The following is a 27145-nucleotide window of genomic DNA, read 5'->3' as shown; positions in this document are numbered from 1 at the left end:
GTTCCCAGAATAAGAGGCAGCAAGTTGGGGAAGTGGGGCAAGGAGTGGGGAGATGAGGTTACCTGATGACATGGCAGGAAGATAGCCAGAGTACAATATGGGAGATCTGTGAATATCTAGATAGGATAAATTACCAACAAAGAGGAGCGCTGGTCCTCCAAATGAGAGTTTAATGTTGAATCTAAGGAAGAGGAAGACAGTAGAACTCAATACTAGTATTTTCTAATAAATATTAAGATGCAAACACTATATATCGAAGAGCAAAAGAACTGGGCTTCTGGCTCAAATATCACACCCAGCAAATTCAGTATAATTCTGAATGAAAAAAATGGACATTTAATAAATTGTTAGACTTTCTGGACTTTGTTAAAAAAAAACAAAAACCTGAACTTAATAGAAGATTTGACACATAAGAGCCAAGAGACATAAGGTACATACCAAAGACCAATTACAAGGGACTCAATAAGGACAGACTGTTTACCTTTCATGTATGTAAAATGTAAAACATATGTCTAAGACTGTTATTAGTAAGTGGGTAGTTCATAAAAAGACTGGTGTAGGCCTAAGCATGATACGATTTCAAAAAGTAAAACCGTTCAGGAACAGCTAAAAAGAGTAATTATCTTATACAAATGAGGTACAAGAGGAAGAAGTGATACGAAGCAATTAGATGGCCAAAGAAGGTTATTAATTCGGGAAACCTACATTCATCGGGAATGGGTTCAAGAGAAAACTATGTGTGTGTATGTATATATATATATATATATATATATATATATATATACACACACACACACACATAGATATACATATATATGTGTATATATGTATATATATATATATATGTATATCTATGTGTGTGTGTGTGTGTATATATATATACACACACACACACACACACACAGATATACATATATATATATACATATATATATATATACATAGAAGAGTAAAAAAGTCTTCTAAATTAAGAAAGACTCTTATCTCCAAGTATTTGGCTACCAAGTGATGAATTTTTTGGCTCTAGAAAATTTTGAAGACCATGTACTAAAGCGTATAGGGGTTGTAATCTGTTATGATGGAGGGAAGGCCCATATTAAAGACATAATGCATTTTTTGAATTATTGCAATACCACAATAAATGTATTTTATAGATTAAAGTGTGCGAGTGTGTGTGTGTGTGTGTGTGTGTGTGTGTGTGTGTGTGTGTCTGTGAGAGAGAGAGACAGACAGACATACACATACAGAGAGCTCAATAGTGCGATGCTTTTGTAAAATTACTATATTTGGAATTAGAAAACCTGGGTTCAAATTCCACCACTGCCACTTACAACCTTTGTTACCTTGGGTAAGTCATTTAACATTTTAACATTTAATTCCTCATCTGGGAAATGAGGGGGTTGTATTAGATGACCTCTGAGGTCCCTTCCAGTTCTAAATTTATGATCTTATGAATTTTAGCTACATTTATAACACTGTCTATGGGAAAATGCATACTAAGTTCCAAACAACTCCATTCCAAATGAATATAAACTGTTCATAATTTGGGGCACTGCCTGTGGCAAAAGTTAGATATATTGCTAAGTCCCCTGTTTCTGAAAACCTCACTTTGCTGCCAGAGCATTTCTATATTGCTCAGTTGCCCCTATCCTGAAATCTGGATATGTGAATTTCACTTTCCTCACTCAGAAAAGCTCAGTTTCAAGAATCTGATACTTACTTTCATTTTCATCTTTTTACACTTAAATATTAAACTTAAATACATATTATGAAAAAAAAAGAAATATAAACTTAAACACAAAATAACAAAAAATGTCATGTGGACAACAGAACATGAGAGGATTCAAAATTTATAGTATAAATATAGCAATAAATTTCCATTTCAAGAAAGCATATACAATAAATACTATGCATTATGGTGAGAGCTGTCCATCTTTTCTTTGCTTCCTTGTAGGTTTTCTTCTGTTGAACTCTGTTGAACACTTTCTACTTTGTTGTTTTTTCCTCCTTCCTTCCCCTCCACTCCCAGGCTACAAGAATCAAGTCCAACAAAATCAAAAGAATAAAAAAATAGAAGAAAATATAAAATACTTCATTGGAAAAAAGACTGACCCAAAAAATAAATCCCAGAGATATAATTTAAGAATTACTGGACTACCCGAAAGCCATGATCAAAAAATGAGCCTGGACATCATCTTTCAAGAAATTATCAAAGACAACTACCCTGATATCCTAGAACCAGAGGGCAAAGTAGTCATGGAAAGAATCCACCAATCACCTCCTGAAAGAGATCCCAAAATAAAAGCTCCAAAGAATATTGTAGCCAAATTCCAGAATTAACAGGTCAAGGAGAAAATACTGCAAGCAGCCAGAAAGAAACAATTCAAATATCAAGGAGCCACAATCAGGATTACACAGGACTTAGCAGCTTTTACATTAAAGGATGAGAAGGCTTGTAACATAATATTCTGGAAAGCAAAGGAGCTTAGATTACAACCAAGAATCAACTACCCAGCAAAACTGAACATAATCTTTCAGGGAAAAAGTTGAAATTGGGGACTTTCAAAATTTCCTGATGAAAAGACCATAGCTGAACAGAAAATATGATCTTCCACTACAAGACTCAAGGGAAGCATAAAAAGGTAAACAAGAAAGAAAAAAACATGTTATTTAATAAGATTTCAAATGTTTTCCCCACATAGGAAGATAATACCTGTAACTCTTGAGAAGTGTATCTCTAATAGAGCAGTCAGAAAGAGTATACATAGACAGGGGGTATGGGTATAATATGTTTGATGTGATGATATAAAAAAAAATTAAGGGGTGATAAAAAAGGATTATGCTGGGAGAAGAGGAAAGGAAGAAACAGAATAGGGTAAATTACATCACATGAAGAGGTGTAAAAGACCTATTACAATAGAGGGAAAGAAGGGAGGGGATGAGCATTGTTTTAACCTTACTTTCCTTGGATTTGGCTCAAAGATGAAATAACATACACACATTCAGTTGGATATAAAAATTTATCTTACCTTATAGAGAAGCAGGATGGGAAAGGAAGAGGGTGGGGGGCATGCTGATAGAAGGGAAAGGAAGGCAGATTGAAGGAGGTAGTGGTCAGAAGCAAAACTCTGGTGAGGAGGAACAGGATGAAAGAAGAGAGAAAAGTATAAACGGGGGGGGGGGGGGGGGGGGGGGGCGGAAACAGGATGGAGGAAAGTACACAGTAATCATAACCGTGAATGTGAATAGGATGAAGGCTCCCATAAAATGGAAGAGGATAGCAGAGTGGATTAAAAACCAGAATCTTACAATATGTTGTTTACAAGAAACACATCTGAAGCAAAGAGATACACACAGAGTAAAGGTGAAAGGCTGGAGCAAAATATATTATGCTTCAGCTGAAGTAAAAAAAAAAAAAACAGGGATAGGAATTGTTATCAAAGCAAAAGCAAAAATAGATCTAATTAAAAGACATAAGGAAGGAACCTATATCTTGGTAAAAGAAATCACAGACAATGAAGTAATATCAATACTAAACATACATGCACCAAGTAGTATAGCATCCAAATTCTTAAGAGAAGTTAAGTGACAGGAAGAAATAGAGAGCAAAACTATACGAGTGGGGGACCTCAACTTCCCCCTCTCAGAACTAGATAAATCTAATCACAAAATAAGCAAAAAAGAAGTTAAAGAAATGAAAAGAATTTTAGAAAAGTTAGATATGATAGACCTCTGGAAAAAAAATTTTTTAATGGGGACAGAAAGGAATAGACCTTTTTCTCAGTGGTACATGGCACCTACTGACCATGTATTAGGATATAAAAACCACTCAATCAAATGCAGAAAGGAAGAAATATTAAATGCATCCTTTTCAGATCATAATGCAATAAAAATTACATGTAATAAAGGGCCAAAAAAAGACAGGCTAAAAACTAATTGAAAATTAAATAATCTTAGCGAATGATTGGGTCAAACAACAAATCAAAGAAACAATCAATAATTTCATCAAAGAGAATGAGAATAATGAGACAACATACCAAAACTTATGAAATGCAGCCAAAGCAGTTCTTAGGGAAAATTTTATACCTCTAAATGCTTACATGGACAAAATATAGAAAGAAGAGATCAGTGAATTGGGCATGCAACTAAAAAATGCAAATCAAAACAACTCTGAGGTAACCTCACACCTATCAGATTGGCTAATACAACAGAAAAGGAAAATGATAACTGCTGGAGAAGATATGGGAAAATTGGAACACTAATGCATTTTTGGTGGAGTTTTCAACTAATCCAACCATTCCGGAGAGCAATTTGGAACTAGGGTCCAAAGGGCTATAAAACTGTGCATACCCTCTGACCCAGTAATATCACTACTAAGTCTGAATCCCAAAGAGATCATAAAAAAGGGATAAGGACACGCATGTACAAAAATACTTGTAGCAGCTCTTTCTGTGGTGGCAATAAACTGGAAATTGAGGGGATGCCCATCAATTGGGGAATGGCTGGACAAGTTGTGGTATATGAAGGCAATGGATTATTATTGTGCTATAAGAAATGATGAGCAGCTCTGCAGATGATATGATGGTATACTTAGAGAATCCTGGAGAATCAAGTAAAAAAATTACTTGAAATAATAAACAACTTTAGCAGAAATGCAGGATACAACATAACTAACAAAGTCCATTTAAAGTTACTGCAGACATTATAAAACATTTGAGAAATCTACCTGCCAAAACAAACCCAGGAATTAGCTACATGAACACAATTACAAAACACTTTTCACACAAATAAAGTCATATCTAAATAATTGGAAAATATCAGTTGCTCATGGGTAGGCCAAGCTAATATAATAAAAATGACAATTCTACCTAAATTAAATTACTTATTCAGTGCCATGCCAATCAAACTACCAAAAATTATTTTATGGAGCTAGAAAAAATAACAAAATTCATCTGGAATAAAAGGTCCAGAATATAAAGGCAATTAATGAAAAGAAATGCAAGGGAAGGTGGCCTAGCTGTACTAGATCTTAAATTGCATTATAAAGCAGCCATCATCAATACTACTTGATACTGGCTAAGAAACAGAGTGGTGGATCAGGGGAAAAGGTTAGGTATGCAAGACATAGCAGTCAATGACTATAGTAATCTACTATTTGATAAATCAAAACTCCAGCTTCTGGGATAAGAACTCACTACTTAACAAAAAGTGCCTGAAAAACTAGAAAATAGTATGGCAGACACTAGGCAGAAACCAACATCTTACACCCTATAACAAGATAAAGTCAAAATGGGTACATGATTTAGATAATCATATAAGCACACTAGGAGAGCAAGGAATATTTTACCTGTCAGATCTATGGAGAACAGAAGAATTTATAACCAAACAAAAGACAGAGAACATTATGAAATGCAAAATGAATGATTTTGATTACACTAAATTGAAAACTTTTTGCACAAAGCCAATATAACCGAAATTAGGAGGGAAGCCAAAAGCTGGGAAACAGTTTTTACAACTAGTGCCTCTGATAAAGGCCTCATTTCTAAAATATATAGAGAGAACTGAGTCAAATTTATAATACAAGTCATTCCCCAATTGATAAATGGTCAAAGGATATGAACAGGCAGTTTTCAGAGTAAGAAATTAAAGCTAGTCATATGAAAAAATGCTCTAAATCACTATTTGATTAGAGAAGTGCAAATCAAAATGACTTTGAGGTACCACATCAAACCTATCAGATTGGCTAACATGACAAAACAAGAAAATAATAAATGTTGGAAAAGATATGGGAAAATTGGAAAACTAATGCACTGCTGATAGAGTTGTGAACTGATCCAACCATTCTGGAGAACAATTTGGAACTAGGCCCAAAGGGCTATAAAATTGTGTATCTATGCCCTTTGACCCAGCAATATCACTTCTAGGTCTATATCTGAAAGAGATTATAAAAATGGGAAAAGGACCCACACATACAAAAATATTTATAGCTGCTCTTTTTGTGGTGGCAAAGAATTGGAAACTGAGGGGATGTCCATCAAGTGGGGAACGGCTGAACAAGCTGTGGTATATGAATGTAATTGAATACTATTGTGCTTTTAAGAAATGATGAGCAGGCGGACTTCAGAAAAACCTGGAAAGTCTTATACGAACTGATGGTGAGTGAAATGAGCAGAACCAGGAGAACACTGTACACAGTAACAGCTACACTGTGAGATCACTGACCTTGACAGATTTAGCTCTTCTTAGCAATGCAAGGATCTAAGACAACTCCAAAAGACTCACGACGGAAAATGCTATCCACATCCAGAGAAAGACCTGGGGAGTCTGAATGTAGATGGAAGCATACTATTTGCTCTCCTTTTCTTTTGTTGTTTTATTTTGTTTCTTCTTTCTCATGGTTCCTCCCATTAGTTCTAATTCTTCTTTACATCATGACTAATGTGAAAATATGTTTAATGTGAATGTATAAATAGAGCCTGTATCAGACTGCATGCCATCTGGGGGAGGGGGAAGGAGAGGGCAGGGGACAAAATTCAAAACTCAAACTCTTATGGAAGTGAATGCAGAAAACTAAAAATAAATTATTAAAAAAAGAAAGAAAGAATGAGCAGGCAAATTTTAGAAAAACCTGGAAAGACTTACATGAACTGATGCTGAGCGAAGTGGGAAGAACCAAAACACTGTACACGGCAACATTGTGCAATGATTAACTATCATAGACTTAGCTCTTCTCAGCAATACAATGATCCAAGACAATTTCAAAAGACTCATGATAGAAAACACTAACCACATCCATAGAAAGAAGCATGGAATCTGAATGCAGATCAAAGCATACTATTTTCACTTTTTTTGTTTTTTCTTTCTCATGATTTTTCCCTTTTGTTCTGATTCTTCTTTGACAACATGACTAATGAGGAAATCTGTTTAACATAATTGCACATGTATAACCTATATCAACTTGCTTGCTGTCTTGGGGAAGGGAGGTAGGAAGAAAAATTTGGAACTCAAAATTTTACAAAAATGAATGTTGAAAACTATCTTACGTGTAATTGGGAAAAATAAAATACTATTAAGGGTAAAAAACATGGAGACACTTGAATAAAATAATAAAGACCAGAATAAGCAAAACTAAAAGAACATCATTTACAGTAACTGCAATATTGTTTTAAGAACAACTTTGAGTAAGTTATTCTGATTATAAATATTTAATTAACCATAAAGGAAATATGAAGAAAGATGCTGCCTTCAGAGAAAGAGCTGCTAAATAGATGTACAGAATAATTTTACATATACATATGCATGTACATATATATATATATATACACACACACACACGCACACACAAACATAAACATACATACATACACACACATGCACCTATTTGTGTCTAATGGTAGCCATCTCTAGGGCAGGGGGTCAGGGTAGAGAAGGAAAAAAAAAAGAAATTTACATGGTAATTTTGTTGTATATTTGAAAGGAATAGCAAGTTGTACATAGTGTGGAAAGAATTATGATTTTTATAATTATTGAAATATGTGCAATGAATACACTAATAGATTAGATTTTTCAGAATTGCCTTTACCAGCTTGTGAGTCAGTCTCATAATGCAGCATGACCTAATCAATCAAACTTTGATAAGGCTCACAATCTCTAGCATCCTTCTGCCTCTGTACCTGAAGTGAAGCGAATCAAAGACCGTAAAACCTGTTCCCATCATAGAACTCTGGTCCTATGACCCACCAAGTAAAGACCCCTAAGGACTCGAGCAATATTGCTCCCACAGAACTCCAGAATTATTATATTGTCTTCCATTTGTGGGTTTGTTGTGGGAAACCACTCTGGCCCTGGAAATGATTGTAATTCACCTTCCCCACTTCCTTCCCACTTGTGATTTATGTATATAATCTCTGTCTTCTCTTCAGCAAGGTGGAATTCTGATCAGGAGAATTCCTGATTTGCAAATCTGTTACTCATAATTTAACTAATTAATTAAAGGACTACTTGATCACTGGCACGTTGTCTCTGGCCTGCTGTTTTGTCATTCGCAGCTTAGAAACTGGCTTGGTAAAATCCTGTTAACAGCAGATTTGCCGTTTCATGTGAAATTATTTTCTTTATTGTATTGTTATGAAAATACTTGTTTTACTTCATAAATTAAAAGTAAAATTTAAAAAATTAAAAAGTGCCATATTGAGTCTTTCAACTTAGTAATACCTGCCTATCCTTTGAGACTCCAGGGTTACCTTCATGCCAGATGAGGCAAGTCTCATTTGTGACATTTCCCACACATAGAATGCGCTTAATAAATGTTTGTTAACTGATCAGAGTAGGGATTTTTTAGCGGGGAGGGAAGATTGGAAGGGGAAAATTAGCATTTACATAGCATCTACTATTTGCCAAGCATTGTGCTAAACGCTTTATAAACATTATCTCATTTGATCCTCACAACAACCCTTCAGGCTGGTGTTGTTACTATGCTCATTCTACTACTGAAGAAACTGAGGCAAATAGAGATTAAGTGACATACTAACCATTACATAGCTAGCAAATATCTAAGACCATATTTGAACTTAAGGTCTTCCTGACTCCAGGCCTAGTGCTCTAGGCACTGCAGCAACTAACCAAATTTAGTGCATAAAGTATAGTACTTTTTAAAGAATTATGTTCTAACTCAGAAGAGCTAAAATACATCTCCTTACCACAAAATCAACTGTTCCCTAAGCAACTATGGAGGAAAAGAGCTGAGGGGGAGCTATGGGAACCAACAATTAATTATTTGAATTTTTAAAGGTTCAATCACCCCTTCCCACTTATTAGACTAGAAGAAGAAAGAATAATTGTTCCTATGGAAGGACAGAGGCTAGAGATTTCAACACAATTGCTACCTCTTTGTATTTCCGTAAAACTAAAGAGTTCATAAACTAAGAAATAGTTGTAGATTATAACATGCTTCTTAAAGTCCCTTAAAATTTCAGTCCATAGAAATTTAATTTGTAGGTGAAAATACCTGGAATATAAGAATGAATAAGAATTTAACAAATCAGCCTTTATATAACTATATGTATGACATTGTTCTAGACACTAGAAATTCAAAGATTAAAAAAAAAATCAAACAGTCCCTACCTACAAGAAGCTTACATTCTGTTGAGACAAAAAAAAATACAAAATAAATACATGGTGATTTGGGGGAAAAGGGACTAACAGTGAGGGAAAGAGATCAGGAAAGGTGTCACATAAAAGACAGGGCTTGTGCTCTGAAGTAAACTAGAGATTCTAAAAGGCCTAAGAAGGAAGTACATTACAGGAATGAGGGATAGCCTGTGCAAAGGAATGGAGATGGGAGATGAAATATAGGTATAATAAAGAAGGGTAAGGAGATGAGGACAATAACAGTAATTCTGCAGGACCATATGGTCTTTGCCTGTACCAGAAAGCACATAAAGTAGAATAAAGTATAAGAAGTCTGGAAAAGTAGACTGAAGTCAAATTGTGAAGGGCTTATGCCAAACAAGAGAGTGCATATTTCATTCTAGAGGTAATAGGGAGCCAAAGGTTTTTATTAAACAAAGGAATGACATGGAAAGTCCTACCACTTTGGCAGCTACGTGGAAGATAAATGAATGTAAAGACTTTTTAGGGCTATCCTTACCACTTCTTGAACCAAGCTTATTAATTCCATGAGTCGTCGACGAAGTTTTGCTACCTCTTCATTCACTTTAGTGACATGTTGCTCATAAATTTCCGCCAAAGGTTTAAAAGTGTGTCCACCATGCTATTTAAATCAAATAAGAAAAGTATCTTTAGACCATTTTAGGTTCTTCATGATCATCCTTTGGACATAAGTTAGAACATACTCAAAACTAAATTTCAGCCTTGAAGGTTTCTTTAAAGTTATTAAAGCTGGTAGAGTTTTCTTAAAAATTCATGTTATCTGCATCAAGGCTCCTATATGAGTGACTGCTCAGCAGGCCTAGATTTGAACAAAATACCTTAACATCTTCACATGTGCCCAGATCATCAGCAAGGACCCCAGTGCACAAGATTAACTTAACCAAGAGTTTTTTCACACCATTTTTGAAGATCGAGTATTCATTCAAATTTATAATCAATTTAGAGTGTTACTTTTTCCTGTTAAAAAAGGAGGGAAAGTCTATAAAAATCATCCACTTGTACTCACACAACCAGTTTTTTAGTTAAAATTTTAAAAAAATTCTTATCAAATTCTGGCTCATAATTAGGAATTGGAATGATTAAATTTCTATCACATTACAATGAACTTTCGTCTAGCATTCTGAGAAGAAAAATAACAAGAACCATCTGCTTTAGTGAACATGCTTAGTCACAGACTTTAAGAAGAAATTGTAGAAAGTGAGATTTAATGTTTCCAAGCAAAAATATGTAGGAAAGGATGGTGGCATACTTAAATACCAAGTTGGAGGAACTTGAGAGTTTTCCTAGTCAGCACATTAATATTCAAATTACAGGAGGGTCTCATGGAACATAACATTACTTGGTCTTCCTAAAATTAAAGGTTTTTAATGGAATACCTTCATTAGTATGATCAAATAAGCTTTCCAAAAAAAATCAAATACACAGACACACACTCTCACACTCATTCTCTCTCATAGTTAGGAAGGCACTATATCCAGAAATGTGGTATCTACAAGAAGCAGCTTGCCATAATACACAGAAGCTGACCTCAGAATAAGATCTGGGATTAAATCCAACTTCTCACACATATTAGATGTTTATGTGACCATGGTCAAATCACTTAACTTTTTAGTGTGACCAGACAACACACAGACTCAAACAACAAAAATTATTTTGCATAAAGTCACTCAAGTAGTTTCAGGGCAAAGACTCAGGTCCTCTGATTCCAGGTCTAGTACCTTTTTCCCAACACTTCTCATAATAACAGAGTTGAGGTTGCTCTAGCAAATGTGGGAAACACTAAGTTCTAGACTAATCAATAAATAAAATGAATGGTTTGGACCACATGATCTCTAAGAGAATTCTCAGTTCTACTAGTCTATGATTCTCCAGTGAATGCCCACTAGAAAGTGCTTAGTAATATATGATACTGGTTCAAAAAGTTTATCATCTAAATGAGGGACAAAACAACACATACAGACACACACAAGAAAAATATTATGCTTGATAGTTTTACTCACCATGCCTCCCCAAAGTGCACACTGATGGCAGATACATTTCTTACAAGTCCAGCAGAATACACTAAGCTTTTCATGGTGATTTTCACATCTAAATTTTTTAATGGAAAAGAGAAATATGTAGTCAAGAATTCATGAGATTTTTCTCCAAAAGTCAGGCATTTTTAAGGCACATCTTAAGGAATATAACATAAAAGTCCTGCTTTGGATCTATTGCTATAGCTTTGATTAAGTAGGCTAGAAAAAGTCATTTTTAAAACTATAAATTTTTGCTAATAGTCTAAATTAGCCCTCTAAAATCTACATGCCAACTTCTGAAACAGGATCACAAAAACAAAAACCTCATAACCAGCAGTTGATGATGCTGAGGAGAAATAATAGAGATATTAGGCTAGCTTTAATTTATTCCTGGATATGGAGAATATCCATGATACCATGTACCAAGCTTGGACTATTTCCCAGCATGTATCATTCAGATCACACTTTATTTTTTATTTGTTTTGTTGTACCTTTCAAAAAAATTTTTTTTAATTATTTATTTTTAATGTTCTTTTTTTAAAATTTAAAATTCTTTCTCTTCCCCCCAGCCCTTCCCCTACCTATTGAGGAGACAAGGAATATGATAACAATTATACATGTGAAGTCAAGCAAAAAATACTTCCATATTAACCAGGTCTCCCCCCCTCAAAAAAGCAAGAAAAATAAAGGAAGTGAAAAAAGTATGCTTCAATCTACACTCAAATCAGTTCTCTCTGTAGGTAGAGAGCAGTTTTTTAATCATGAGTCTTTTGGAACTGTCTTGGATCACCTATCTATTGATCAGTCTTTCACAGTGGATTATCATTACAATATTTCTGTAACGAAATACAATGTTCTCTTGATTCTGCACACTTTACTTTGTATCAGTTCATATGTGTCCTACCACATTTTTCTAAAAAAAAACAAAAAATCTCATCATTTCTTATAACACAATAATATTCCATCATAATCATATACCATAACTTGTTGAGCCATTCCCCAATTGATGGGTATCCCCTCAATTTTCAATTCTTTGCCACCACAAAAAGAACTACTATAAATATCTCTACATACAGGTCCTTTCCTTTTTTCCCCACTGATCTCTTTGGGAAACAGACCTAGTAGTGGTATTGCTGCATCAAAGGGTATGCACAGTTTTATAGCCCTATTAGGCATAGTTCCCAATTGTCCTCCAGAATGATTGAACCAGTTCACTACTCTACCAACAGTGTATATTGTACCTATTTTTCTACATCTCCTCCAGTATTTGTAATTTTCCTTTTCTGTCATGTTAGTCAATCTAATGGGTGTGAGTGGTACCTTAGAGTTGTTTTAGTTTGCATTTCTCTAACCAATATTTAGAGCATTTTTCCATGACTTTCCATACCTTTTCCTTCTTCTGAAAACTGCCTGTTATATCCTTTGATCATTTATCAATTGAGGAATAGATCTTATTTTTATAAATCTGGCTCAACTCCCTACATATTTGAGAAATGAGGCTTTTATCAGAGAAAACTTGCTGCAAAAAAAGTTTCCCAGTTTTCTGTTTTCCTTCTAATTTTGGCCACAGTGGTTCTGTTTGTGCAAAACTTTTTACTTTCAGGTAATCAAAATTATCCATTTTACCTCCTATGATCCTCTCTTCCTCTTGTTTGGTCATAAACTCTTTCCTAATCCATAAATCTGACAACTCAATTTCTCCATGCTCTCCTAATTTATCACTCTTCATGTCTAAATCATGTCTAAACCCCTTTTGACCTTACCTAGGTATAAAGTGTGAGATGTTAGGTGTATGCCTAATCTCTGCCAAACTACTTTCCAGTTTTCCCAGCAGTTTTTGTCAAATAATGAGTTCCTGCCCCAAAAGCTTAGATCTTTGGGTTTACTAAACACTACATTACCATGGTCATTTACTACTATATACTGTGGACCTAATCTCTTCTACTGACCCACCTGGTTACTTTAAACAAATTTCACTTAAGGATTTCTAAGTCCTAGACAGGTTACAAGCTCCATTACATGTGAGTACGTATGTATGTGTGTGTGTATGTATGTAGTATGCCTGTAAATATTGTTTGTAAAAGGGCTGCCACACATAGTAATTGATATAAATGTGGCTAACTGCCTTGATACAATACTGCATCATCAAGGGAAATGCATGAAGCAATTCTATCTACATTCTCTCTCTCTCTCTTTCCCCTGCCCCCTACTCCCCCCACCCCCTCGCTATTTGTCTATCTGAAACAGACACTACTCTATTTTAGGACAAACATTTCACTTTGCAAGGCACTGAACATTCAGTGAACCTTTGAATGAGCATGTTTCTATATATTTGATTCCTTAGTCTGAATAGCAAATGAATTATTTTTCAGTTGATGGTATGAGATGGATCTTCAAACTATATAGAATTTCTCTCAAAATATACAAAATTCTGTAACATTTCTTTGTTACCCACAGAAAAGAAGCATTAAAAAACCTGGCCACTTCATTCAATTCCTCTTAAAAGGTCCTTAGGACAAGATAACACTATTAGGAAGCGACATTACTCCAGGTTGGTATATGATACATTAGAATCTTAGAAAAGGAAGGGACTTCGAAGATTTTGATTTTACAGTTAAGGAAACTTGCACTAAAGAGTTAAATAACTTGCCCCCGTTCTAATTTTTACCCTGAGCCTTTCTTTACCTATAAAAATTCTCATTACTCCAGTTTAGACAATATTTTTGGAAAGAATTCAATACTCCCACATTCTGAGAGGGCAGAAAGAAATCTGACAATTTAATTCTGAAGTCTCTTCCAGCTCTAAAACGATGATCCTGAGTTTGAATCCTGCCTCAGACATTTCTCATAGTCTCAGTTTCCTCTGCTATAAAATGAGGATAACAAAAACACCTTTCTCACAGGGCCAAATAAGATCATACATGTAAAGTGTTTCATAAATCTTAAAGCACTACAGAAATGTTAGCTGGGAATAGAATTCTACAAGAATTTAAGAATTTATGAAAGCTTTAAGGAAAAATTTCCAAGAGTCAAGAGACCCAAATTCTCTAACTTTCCTGGACTCCCTTGCGAACAAAAACAAAAACGCACACACTCTCCTGTAATGTATCCATGCCACAGGGTCTCCATCTGAAAAAATGAAAAAAATCACAAACACTGTCCTGGCCATCAATATTGCTCAAAGTAGCACCAAGGAACTGCCAGTTTGGAAACTCTCTTTACCAGTGCAGATCTGTCCCTGTTCTGTACCTTAGATGCTCTACAGAGAGCTGTCCTGGGGCACTAAGTCAGTACGTGTCAGAAGTGAAACTTGAACCCAGGTCAGTCTGACTCTAAGGCCAATCCTCTAGCCACTCACCATGCTACCTCTCTACACAAATATACAGTCCCCTAAAATTAAAGTGCTGTGATATTACCAATATTTGTACTAAGAATGGGACTAGGTCAAAGTTAACAACCAACAAATAGAGTTAACAATCAGAGTAGTCTTTAAAAACATTAGATACTTGGTGGTATAATCTAAGAATCATTTTAACAAAATAGGATTAATAATAAACTTTTGGGAGTTTCCTCTTATTACAAATAGCAATTGAAAATGGTTTATTTTCTGATCACTGCAATAAGCAATCATGACTTCAGAAGGCTAATGATTAAAAATGCTACAGACCTCTTGGCAGAATAGAGATGAACTAGAAGTACAGAATGAGAAATATCTTTCAGACACTGACAATATGAACTGTAAAGGCAGACAACACAAATGGGTAGTGACAGATCAAAATAAAAAAGAAAGGAATATCAATAAAATATTTAAAGTGTATACAAAAACAAAACAAAAACCTCAGAAGACAACATAAACCAGGCAATTTTGTCACTAAAATATAAAATTTAATGTACTTAAAAACCTGTACTTAACAGAGAATTCATATGCGATCTTTTTTGTTCTTCATATACCCAAATGTCCATGTTTATTAATAATTAATAAAACAAAAACAAAATTTTCCCCCAAAATGATTTCACATACTTGTCCTTTTCATTTTCTTCATGTTTAGTGAGACTGCAAAGTTGAAGAGTGTCAAGCTGTTGGGTAACCTCTTCTGCCCAACGACAGTTTACCAGTTCCCGGAGCTGCAGGGGAGCACTGAAAGAGGTAGAATCTATAGTCTATTTCAGAAACTCAGGATTTTAGCATTTAAAACAGCATATAAATAAATATTTGTTAGCTCTTTCATGTAGTTATTCACTTGAAACAATAATTATCACATGAAAATAGTGAATTATGCTTATTTTTGCTAAATGAAAAGTCTAGCCTAAGAAAGTACACAATAAAATTCCTAAATGAAAAAAATGGCAAAAACACAAATCATCATCCAAATCTCTTGAGTGACTTTTAGGTAGATAAGTTGGTTATGTTATCCTTCAGGATAGAGATTAGAAAGAGGTTATTTCTTTCATTGTTAATCAACCAAGTATTTAGTGGGTGCTAGAAGCTGGGAACACAAATATAAACAGCTGTCACAATCCCTACTCACAAGAAGCTTACATCCTAATGGGTAGGGGGTGGGAGAAACAATAAATACATATATAAAGTTATTAAATACAAATATATATACCAAGTTGTCCAATACAAGGTAGAGTGGGAATGGACCTTAGCAGATAAGAGGACCAAGAAAGGCTTCATGAAGAAGACAGCCCTTGAGCTTTACCTTAAAGGACGAGAAGACTCTAAGATGGAGGAAAGGAGGAGATGCATCTAAGACTGTGGAAGAGCTACTGCAAAGGCATGGGAGTGAAGGGTCACGTATGAGGAACAGAGAGAGCCCTTTAGGCTAGATTGCAGAGTATAGAAAGTCCAGTGAGGTTGGAAAGATAATTTAGGGCCAAATCATGCCCACACTAGATTTAAAAGCTAAATGGAGGCATTTATGTTTGATCCTATAGGCAATAAGAAGCCACTGGAGTTAGTTGAGGAGGGGAGTCACAGCCAGATCTGGGCTTAAAAAAAATGACTTTGGCAACACCGTATAGAATATAGGAAGAGAGCTGAGACAATTCACAGGCTATTGCAATAATCTAGCCAAGAAGTAATGAGCGTTTACTCTAAGACAGTAGATGGGAGTAAAGAAAAAGCATCAGACGTAAAAGATACCATGAAGGTAGAAATAACAAGATTTGGCAAATGATTAAATATGTAGGGTGAGCGGGGATGAGGAGTCCAGGGTACTGCTGATATAACATAAGACACTGGAAGGGATGGTGGTGCCTTTAACAGAAACAGTGAAGTCTAGAAGAAGAAAAGGTTTCAGGGAAGAGATAATTAATTCAGTTTTAGACACACTGAGCACATCCAGTTTACATCCAGTTTGAAATGTTTAACAGTTAACTGGTAATGTAGGACTAAAGCTTGGAGGGGAGAAATGTTCTTGTGAAGAAGTGAATGATGGATGTTATGAAAAAGAAATTCTCCTACACAGGTTTTAACATTATGGGCTCTTACTACACACTCCCTTAACGCTAGCACATTCATAAAAATTACATGAAAAAACTTACCGACAATGAGGACATTGAGCTCTTTGTTCTGTCAGCCAGCGCTTAGGAGGCAAGAAGGAAAAAAAAGATTTTCAGTTCCCGAAACACCAATATTTTAAAAGTATTAAAATGTAATTTCGTTTAAGTCTGTTGGTTTAAATTCTTCTCTCTTACAGGTCCAAATTTCACAGAGATTCTATAAAAAATATTTTCAGATAGTGAACTCTATTCTCCATGTAGCAGGTAAAACAGTAAGCACTCAATTGTTTCCACTACCTGGTATAGAAGGAACAATACTAGCCCGGAATTAAATACATCAGAAGGAGGAGCAGTACATCGAACTGATATAAAAAGAAGCCACTCAGAGTAGGAGGAGGCAAATAGCCCCAGGATAGGCTAGACAGCACATCCAAGTGACTTATGATCATCCACATATTAATGATACAACTGTAACTAAAACTAAAAGTAAAGATTATAGATGACCTGATTCTAAATTACTCTATAAGAAAACACTCATCTGGAAAATAATAGGTCAAAGTAGGTGCTGACTTAATTTTCACTATTTCTTAGAAAATTTAACAAAAATAAAACAGTTACTACAATAAGACCAGGATAGCCCAGAAGTGGCTATACTGAGTAAATACTGGATAAATGTTGAATGTAAGAAATTTACTAGTGTTTCCAAAGTGATCGTTCCTGATTATCTGTGACATCGGTAAATACTCCCTTTACCAAATGAATTAGAGCTACTTTGAGAGTCTGCAGAAAATCACTGAAGAGAGGAATTCAAGTCTCTTGTCCATATCACTAGAGCATACAAGATCCGGCTGCATTTACAAAAAAGAAATTAAGCCTACAGAGCAAACAGCTTCAAAGTCACACATCAAATAATAACAGTAACAGTAATGAGCATTTACATACCACGTAAGGCTTGCAAAGAGCTTTACCAATGTTATTTCATTTTATCCTCACAACCACCCTGGGATATAGGTGCTACTATTATCCCCATTTTACAGTTGAGTAAACTGAAGCAAAAAAAAGTTAAGTGGCTTGCCCAGGTTCACACAGCTAGGAAGTATCTTTAGGCTGGATGTGAACTAAGGTCTTCCTGGCTTCAAGGCAGGTGTTCTATTACCCACCTACTTTCCCAGTATTCTTACACCTTACACACTCCTCTCCTCCCCAATCCCCATACCCTTCAATTCAATGACATGGCCTCCTTGCTATTCCTCAAACAAGATACTCCATCGCCAGACTTCTCCTCACTGGCTGTCCTCCATGACTGTAATTGTCACTCTCATCTTTGCCTCCTGGCTTCCTTCAAGTCTCAGCTAAAATCCCTTGTACACTAATTCCCCCTCATTCTAATGTCTTCCCTGTTGATTATTTACAATTGATTTCCTGAACACAGCTTGTGGGTACATAGCTATTAGTATGCTATCCTCCCCCATTAGACTGTGAGCTCCTTGAGAACAGGGACTATCCTTCTTCTTATATCCTCAACCACTTAGCGCAGTGCCTGGCATAAACAATCACTTAATAAACGTTTATTGACTATCCACTGCACTGTCCCATGCACGTTAAGCCCATGCAAGATTCACTGATATATGCGACCACCAAGAAAACTATGTCCAAAGATCCTATGATTATCACTTTCAAATGAGACTAAAACATAGGGGACATATCCTTGCCAAAATTATTTACCACTATCATGGAAGATGTCCTGTGCGGAGTCTAAACAGATTAGGGATTCCTGTAGATGGTCAGGGTCAACAGGTGTTCATTTATAGATGGCATTATGTTGATGACATTGAGTCCCAGAACACTACAGGGCTCCAGAATACTACTGAATACGATGAGATTCATGGCCATTAAAAAGAAATTGGCTTAATAAATCACACAGGAAAAACCCGGTAGATGAATAACATACACTGCACAAAGTATGACACGCAAATGGATGGGCATCTATTGAGTCAACACATTTTTTTATATGTTGGAAAGACACTACAGCTGGACAACGATCTTGGCCTAGAATTGAACTGAATTAATGGAAAAGCAGTCAGTCAATAAACATTTATTAAGCATCTACTATATGCCAGATACCATGCTAAGCTCTGTGGATACAAAGAATGGCCAAAAACCCCGGCCATCAAATAGCTCACAATCTAATGGGAAAGGTTACAGGCACGCAAATACGTACAAACAAGCTATATACAGGACAGTTTACAAGCAAAGTATATACAGGATGAACAGGAAATAAGCAACAGAGGAAGGGTATTAGAATTCAGGGGGATTGGGAAGGGCTTCTTGTAGAAGATGAGATTTTAGCTAGGATGTGAAGAAAGCCAAGAGATAGAGATGAAGAGGGAGAGCATTCCAGACATGAGGAAACGTCAGTGAAAATGCTTAGAGCTAAAAGATGGAAGTGTCTTGTTCAAGGAACAGTTAAAAGGCAAATGTCACTGAATTAAAGAATGTGTGGTAAGGCATAAGATGACTGGAAAAGGGGAATGATGGAGGGGGAGATTATGTGAGCTTTAAACATCAGAGGATTTTATATTTAATTATGAAGGTAATAGGGACCCACTGGAGTTTATTGAGTGAGGGAGCTGGAAGCATGGTGGAACAAGGTCAGAGATTATGCTTTAGGAAAATCACTTTGGCAGCTGAACAGAAGATGGACTAGAGTGCAGAACAACTTGTGGCAGGCAGATCCAACAACAGTCTATTCCAAATGTCCAGGAATGAGGGGCTGAGAGCCTAAATGATGGTAGTGGCAGTATCAGAGGAGAAAAAGGAGCATATTTAAAAGATGTTGCAAAGATGAAACAGACAGGCCTTGGCAACAGATAGGACATAGAGGTGAGAGATAGTGAGGAATTGAGGATGACACTTAGACTGCAAGCTGACGGAACTGAGAGGATGGTTTTGCCTACTACAATAACAGGGAAGTGTGGAAGTGGAGAAGGTTTGGGGGAGAAGATAATGAATTCAGTTTGGACACACTGAGTTTAACATGTCTATAAGACATCGGGTTCAAGATGTCTAAAAGGCAATTGGAGATGCAAGACCAGAGATCAATGGAAAGGTTACGGCTAGGTAAGTAGACTTGAGAATCATTAACAAAGCAATGATAACTGAATCCATGGGAGCTGATGAGATCAACAAGTAAAACAGTATAGAGAGAGAAGAGGGCCCAGAACAGAGTTCCATGGGACACCCACAGTTAATGGGCCTGACTTGGACGAAGAACAAGCAAAGGAGACCGAGAAGTAATTGTTGATAGGTTAGAGAACCAGGACAGAATAGTGTCCCAAAAACCTAGAGAGAAGACCAGCAAAGAAAGATGGGTGAACAACAGTGTCAAAGGCTATATAGAGAAATCAATAAGGATGGAGACTGGGAAAAGGCCATTGGATTTAGCAATTAAGAGACCATTAGTAACATAGGAGAGAGCAATTTTAGTTGAATGATAACATCAGATGCCAGACTGTAGAGAAATGAAAAAAAGGAGGAAAGGAAATGGAGACACCTCCTGAAGAAGGCCTTCTCAAGGAGTTTTGCCACAAAAAGGGGACATATGGAACAATATGCCATTGGGGATGAAAGGATCAAATAAGGGTTTTTTGGTGGATGAGGGAGACATATGCCTGTTTGTAGTGAGAAAGAGGATGATAGCTGGGGCAATTTGCTGGAGGAGACTACATGGAATCGATCACTTTTGAAGGTAGAAGGGCTTGCCTTGGCAAGAAGGGCCACTTCTTCATCTGAGATAGGGTTGTGAAGGAGGAGACAGTGACAGAAAATATCTGAGTAATATGGGATGAGAGATAAAGAGGTAGCTCTTGGTGAATGTCTGCATTTTTTTCAGTAAAACATGAGGCAAGGTTCTCAGCTTAGAATGTGGGAAGAGAGGGAGCCATTAGAGAACTAAGGAAGAATAAAAATGTCTGAAAGAGCCACTGTGGTGAGTGGGATAGTGAGCTAATTAAGGAAGTGTAGAAGAATCGCCCAGCGGTGAAGGCCCAGTTGCGGTTATGGATTACACATGTATGTGCAGTACACCCAGTCAGAAGGGCTGCATGATTTTTCTCCACCTCAGTTCAGCAGCACCAGGAAGATAACATATACAACAACAACAATGTAATGGAAAGAATTATCAAGCAAAACTGGACACTAATTATAATGGCCAAGATTCAACCCCTTCAGCCCTTCAAAAAAATTCACCACCTCCTCTTCATGGAAGAGGTAAGGGACTATAAGTAAGGAATACTACATATATTATCAGAAGTTGTTTGGTTCTGTTGAATTACCTTTTATCTCTTCTTGAAATCTTCTTTACAAGGGTGAGTGGATGGAATGGAATGTAGTTAAGGGATATGAACAAACAGTTCTCAAAAGAATTGAAAACTATTAACAACTAAATGAAAGAGTGATCCAAATCGCTAATAATAAGATGAATGCAAATCAAAATCATGCTGAGATTTCACCTCATACCTAAGAAACTGGCAAAAATGACAAAAGAATATTCAATGTTGGAGTGGTTGTGGGAAAATAGGCACACTAGTGTATTGTTGGTGGAGTTGTGAATTAAGGGAATTCTATTTAAGAGAATATATTTTTCCATACCTTTGACCCAAAGATTCCACTATAGTATTGGGTATATACTGCAAGAAATTCCCCCATATATACAAAAATATTTATAGCAGTACTATTTGTGATGGCAAAGAAATGGCAGCAAAGTTGATAACCTACTGTTTGGGGAATTGTGGTATGCAATGTGATGGATACTATGCTATAAGAAAAGATGAATGTGATGAATACAGAAAAGCATGAAAAGACTTACCTGAACTGATGCAAAGTAAGCAGAGCCAAATATATATACACATGATCACAACAATACAAATGTAAAAAACAATCAGCACAAAACTACTGAAAGTCAACATTACAGAACGTATGACCCCACAGAAGACATTTAACACCCCCACTCGACTCCTCTGCAGAGGTGGGGGTAAAGTCAAGTCAAGAAGCATTTATTAAGCAGTTAAATACCAAGCACTGAGCTAAACAAAGGCAAAAACAGTCCTTGCCCTCCGGATGCTCACTATCTACTGGGGAGACAACATGCAAACAATATGCACAAACGAGACATGTAGAGAATAAAAATGGAAATAATCTCAGAGGGAAGGTTCTAGAACTAGGGGTGAGGGGAGATCAGGGAATTCCACAAGTACAGAACATTGAATATATTTTCGGACTTTTTCAATGTATTTACTAGTTATAGTGATTTTTTTCTCTTCCTCTTTATATTTTTTTCTTTAGAAAATATTCTGTTACATGAGATGGCTCTCCGAGAAAAGGGAAGACAGATGGGGAAGGATATCAGGAGAAATGTAGGTGATATAAAAACAAATGATAATAATATTTTTTTTTATTTTAATCTAGCTAGCCTTAGACCATGCTTTATATCTATCCACCCAGTATAACTGGCCATCAGCCATGTTACTGTATGACATTCCCATCCTATTCTGCTTTCTATCTCTTGCTCTAGGAAAGTAATCAAATCAACACTGTCACTGTTCCTGGAAAGGATGTGACAATCAAATGCTCCAAGGTAATCTTCTTCAACTAAAATTTCTTCTCCTTGACCACTATACCCTTAAATGTATGGTCTCCCTTTTAAAACATAAGCTCCTCGAGGGCAAGAACTGTCTCACTTTTGTATTTTAACCTTAGTACCAAATTTGGCATTAACCACTTAAGAAATGCTTTTTCTTTCATTAATGACAAATCCAAAAACCAAAAGCATATACCCTATTGAAAAATGTATTTTTTCATAGTGTAATACTGAGATGTGAATACAAATAAGGAAAATGGTAGTGACAGCCCTAAAATATGAAAAGGTCAAAAAAACGAATTCTATAGAGCAAAGAGAAGGAATCCTAGAAGGAACCCTGAAGATTTTTCAGAGGAAGAGGTGGAGCTTCCAAAAGGGTTAAAGTAGTCAGAAATTGTCAAGATGGGCAAAAAGAGAAAGTGTTATGTTATTACATCTAGGGAAAAGGTAATGATGCACAATAGCTAAGAATACGTTTTTGAAACTCCTAGTGGTTACTGAAAACACTAAATTTTTTTCAAAGCTACGAATGGTAATCAGACTCAACGTGTTGAGTGGAATAAATTGAATCACAAAGATAAAAGGAATCTTGGAGATAATCTGGTCTAACCCCTTCATTTGACAAATGAGGAAGCTGATGTAGACATCAAAAAAGCTGAAGTAAATTGCCAGACCCCAAGTCCCAGGATAGTGCACTTTCCACCATACCACAGATGAAAAAACTGGAGGAAGCAGAGGATGGTGATGACAAAGGAGGGATGGCTTTTGCAAGGCACTCACACTGAAGGAGTAGGCAGATAAAGGTCTAAGATAAATGGAAATTTAAGGATGGGAAAAGAAAAGTCATTAAGAAGGCCCCCAAAGTATATGGTACTACCTTTCACATCGCTCTCACTCATTCTAAGATAAATATTTATTTAGAGAATAATGTCAATGAAAAATTTAATCCGAGCCTTTTCCATCAATTTCTGACAATAAAATTATAATATTTTAAAAGAAGAATTGCAATAGACATAGAAGAACTACAGAAAAATGGAAAGTCCATCTTAGCAATCTGTTAGAAGTCTCCTTAAGTACATGACCCAACATATTTACTCACGAGTAAGAAGAATAGAACTTACCCGAATGCAGCTGAAACAACAAAGCTTGGAGCAATGTGGACACAGACGTGCATCACGCAACTTCTCCATACAAATGAAACATCGGAAAACCTCAGCAATACTCTAAGAAAATAATTACAACCATGATACAGAGTTTCCGCTACATTAGGCGACTGAATCAATAATAAATGCCTTATTCATAATATCTTATTGGGAATTCTAAATGTATTTTGTAAGAGATACTAGTTGAACAAGTCAACGAACATTAAGCATCTATTACATGCACATCAGTGTGCTAGACACTGGAGATTCAGTAAGAACCAAAAGAAAAAGACCCTAACCTCAAGGAGTTTATATTCTATTAGGGCAGGGGTTCCCAGCCTGGTGTAAATGTTCCCCCAGGAAGTAGGAGAACCTTGTCAAGGGGGTGGAGGAGTATTTCATAAATAAATATATTAGTCTATTGAAATATTTCAAAAGTAATAGTGTTAGTGAAAAAAATGAGTAGATTGAGGGGAAGTGAATGGGGAAGAGTCAAGGGCAGGGTAGGAAAGGCAGGAGCATTTTAAAAATTTGAAAAAGATAAGAAATTAATTTCTATGGACTAAAACCAAATAAATGAGGTTTGGAATAAGAAACTTTTCATTTTGAGCTAGAAAAAAATACCAACATCCCAGTGAAAGATGAGCCAATTCACCTAGACAATAACTAGAGATTCCAAATTGATTTCCAATCAATAAAGTTACAAAATTTGGGGCATACCTTTGTAGAACCATAAGCCATTCTTATGTGTTCATAAAGCTTTGATTTCATTTATAACAACTTGTCTTTGTGATTCGGGATTCTCAATCCTGTTCTCAAATCTAAAGCAAGAAAAAAACTGGAAGCTGGATATGACATGAAAATATTTCTTTCAAAAATTGTACAAAGAATAAAACTATTGACAAGAAGCAAAATGAAAGGTCTCACTAATTTATCTTAATATGTTCTGACAAAATATATTTGATGGAAAAAAAAACTTTATAACACTAAAACAGGTCGTGTACCAAATAAAGTTTTCTTTATAAAAAGAATTAATTTCTACTTCATTTCTTATGTGAATATACATAGTAAACTCTATAATTTATTTCCTTTCATATTGAATTAATGGGTGCTGGAGAGCTTACAGAAAGCCAAAGTATTTAAGGATCCAATTCAAAACGGTTGGGAACGCCTGGGGGGGGAGGGGGAAGGGTGGTAGAATATAACATAATGGAATGTGTATGGGGAACAGCTATATAACATAACTGGAACGGCTAACAGGACGGTATGACTGCAATGGCAATTACATGAAGAGGAATCGAAGTAAATAAGTATACGATAATAAATGTATAAATAAGTCAGAATAAATAAGAGTATAGATAAGATCACTGTTCTCGCAATACATCTTCCTCAACAGCATTTTGTGGCTCAAGGTACCTTAGGGCATATTCTAGACCCCACCCTTTTCGGTAATATCCGTAAAAATAAGTTATCTTTTTGGTCACTTATTTTTCCCGAAAGGAAGAAGTAACCCGGGAAGTGGGGGTAACTTCAGATTGTTGTTTCCCTTGCCTCTGGCTAACTGGGCACCTTTGAGTCCAAATTTCTGCACCTGTTTAACCACCCCTTAAGGGTAGGTAGGTTCAGAAATTTTTACCAGGCCAAAAAAAAAAAAAAAAAAGAAAACTGCTTTCCAGTTCACTAAAGGTGAATCGGGGGACCTGTATGAACCAAATGCACAAGGCGCAGGCAACAAGAACATCACTCCACTCCATTTCCATTCCCGGGCAGCGATTATTTTGCAAAGGCACCTCTGGGGAAGCAGGACCAGATGCGCATCCAGCTGACTGCGGCAGTGGGGGGCGGGCGGGGTTGGGGGGAGTGGCGCTGGGAAGCGAAGCTAGCCAGGCTCCTTCGGAGAAGCCGACACGCCCCCCTCGGAAAAGGCTGGGGGAGGGGGGCTGGAGCTGCCCAGGTGAAGGGCAGGATAAAGAACTCCCCCTCCCCTCTTTGCCGCTCCCCTCCCGTGGGCATGGACGTTGCCCCTCTTCTCTCACCTCCACGCTCTGCTCATCCATTGCCTCCAGCTCCCGCCAGGCCCCGCGGTATCCCGCGGAGTCCGTCGTTGTCCCCCACCGGGTGTCAGAACCAGGTCGCCGGGTCCGATTGGCCAGAGAGAACGGCACGATGCCCGGGGCGGGGGTCACGGGGCTCGGGGGTGCCCGGTCCCACCTCGGCGCCCCGTCGCTCCAGCCTGCACGCCGCCTAACCCCATTTCGCCATTTTTATCGGCGCGCGCCCCACCCGGGCGCTCCTCCCTTCTCCAATCAGCCGGCCCGCGCGCCTGGCTCAGCCCAGCCCAGCCGGCAAGCCCAAGCCCCAGGGCCAGCTGGCGAACGAAAGCGCGAGTGATCAAGCGCGAGACCCGCAGCGGCTCCCTCCCCCACCCCTCTCGTGACAGGGGGGGAACGGCTCTATCCCAGCTAAGTGGTGTCGCGGGGACAGAAGAGGAGAGTACCGGGACACCAACGGTAACCAGGGCAGCTGGTGGCTGGGGGGGGCGGCAGCAGCGGGAGGGAGCAACGCGCATGCGTAGGAGGCCCCCGCCGGAGAGGAGAAACGTGCTTTTCGCGACGCGGCGGAGCACGAGACCGTCCGGCGGCTGCCGCAGTGCCGCGCGCCGCCCTGCAGGGGCCTGTAGTTGGCCGGGAGTGGGGCGGCGGTTGGTTCGCAGTCCGCGCGCCCTCGGAGGGGGGCGGGGCCTGGAATACTGCAGAGGGCGGGGACTAACGAGAGGAGGAGTAGGGAGTGCTCCTCCCTACGCTCCGCAGAGCCCCCTGGAGAGGGTGCCAAGCCGGAGTACGCGACCCTGCCGGGTCTCCCAAGAGCCTCCTGGGTCCCTCTGCCTCCTTGTTAACGCGCGAAAATCGCCCTTCCGCGGCATGGAGACCCGCGCCGGGCCGGTGGGGCGGAGCTAAGGACGGGCAGGCCTCCAGACTCCTCCCGCCCCCTGTGAACTCCCGGGCTATCTCTGAACTGAACTAGGGCGGGCCAGGTGTCCTGGGAGACCCTTTGCAGGAAAGGAGGTGTTGAACCCGTTGCTAATGCACAAGTTTAACTGACCCCGAATAGTGGGTGTATGGATGAATGAATGAATTGGAAATAAAGCTGTGCTTGTATCTAATTCTGCTCGCTCGGCCAGTAAAATGTGTCAGCCCGTTCCCCGAATCCATTTCTAGCACGTGGGAAGATTAATATCTTCCCGTTAATATATGTAGGAAAAGAGATATCCCTCCCACACACCCCAGTGAAGTTCTGAAAATGCACCAGAAGGAGTAATGATAGGGATTTTTTATTTTATTCTGAATTTAATACCAAATAGGGTGAACATTTATTCATTCAAAACTTAGGCATAATAGAACAGGGGAAAAAAAAAGGATTCTGTATGGAACTGCAGGTCTCTGATATACCAGCCTTTGCTTTTCAGATGCCATCCTACCTTTAGACTTGTGACCCCGATGCCTTCTCACCATGGAACTTCCCTCAGCCACTTGGGCTCCTCTAACCCCAGAACAAGGACAATATCAGCTGCCTTTTGTGTGTTGTCTTCCTCTGTTAGAATGTAAGCTACTTGAGGGCAGGAACTGACTCTTTTTGCCTATATTTGTATTCCCCCCCAGCTCAGAACTTGCTGG

The 27145-nt window shown here is 37.7% G+C and overlaps 1 protein-coding gene across 3 annotated transcripts in view; it reads right to left on the bottom strand.

Moving 5' to 3' along the window:
- Nucleotides 1-26163, bottom strand: part of TRIM37 (tripartite motif containing 37) — a 141506-nt gene extending 115343 nt beyond the window's left edge. For 2 of the 3 annotated variants that reach the window (XM_036754513.1, XM_036754514.1), the window contains exons 1-6: nucleotides 25508-26163; nucleotides 23451-23552; nucleotides 16734-16774; nucleotides 15208-15324; nucleotides 11172-11259; nucleotides 9650-9772 (exon numbers count right to left, since the gene is read on the bottom strand). In XM_036754513.1, the coding sequence (XP_036610408.1) occupies nucleotides 9650-9772; nucleotides 11172-11259; nucleotides 15208-15324; nucleotides 16734-16774; nucleotides 23451-23552; nucleotides 25508-25528 (492 nt within the window). In that variant the 5' untranslated portion in view covers nucleotides 25529-26163. The remainder of the gene's footprint in view (nucleotides 1-9649; nucleotides 9773-11171; nucleotides 11260-15207; nucleotides 15325-16733; nucleotides 16775-23450; nucleotides 23553-25507) is intronic. The other variant, XM_036754515.1, reaches the window with a different exon arrangement.
- Between the last annotated feature and the right edge of the window lie 982 nt (nucleotides 26164-27145).

Source organism: Trichosurus vulpecula, chromosome 4 (genome assembly GCF_011100635.1).
Source record: "Trichosurus vulpecula isolate mTriVul1 chromosome 4, mTriVul1.pri, whole genome shotgun sequence".
In the NCBI taxonomy this organism is placed as follows: domain Eukaryota; kingdom Metazoa; phylum Chordata; class Mammalia; order Diprotodontia; family Phalangeridae; genus Trichosurus; species Trichosurus vulpecula.
Note: the sequence above shows the minus strand (reverse complement) of the source record. Positions and strands in the feature narration are given on the sequence as shown.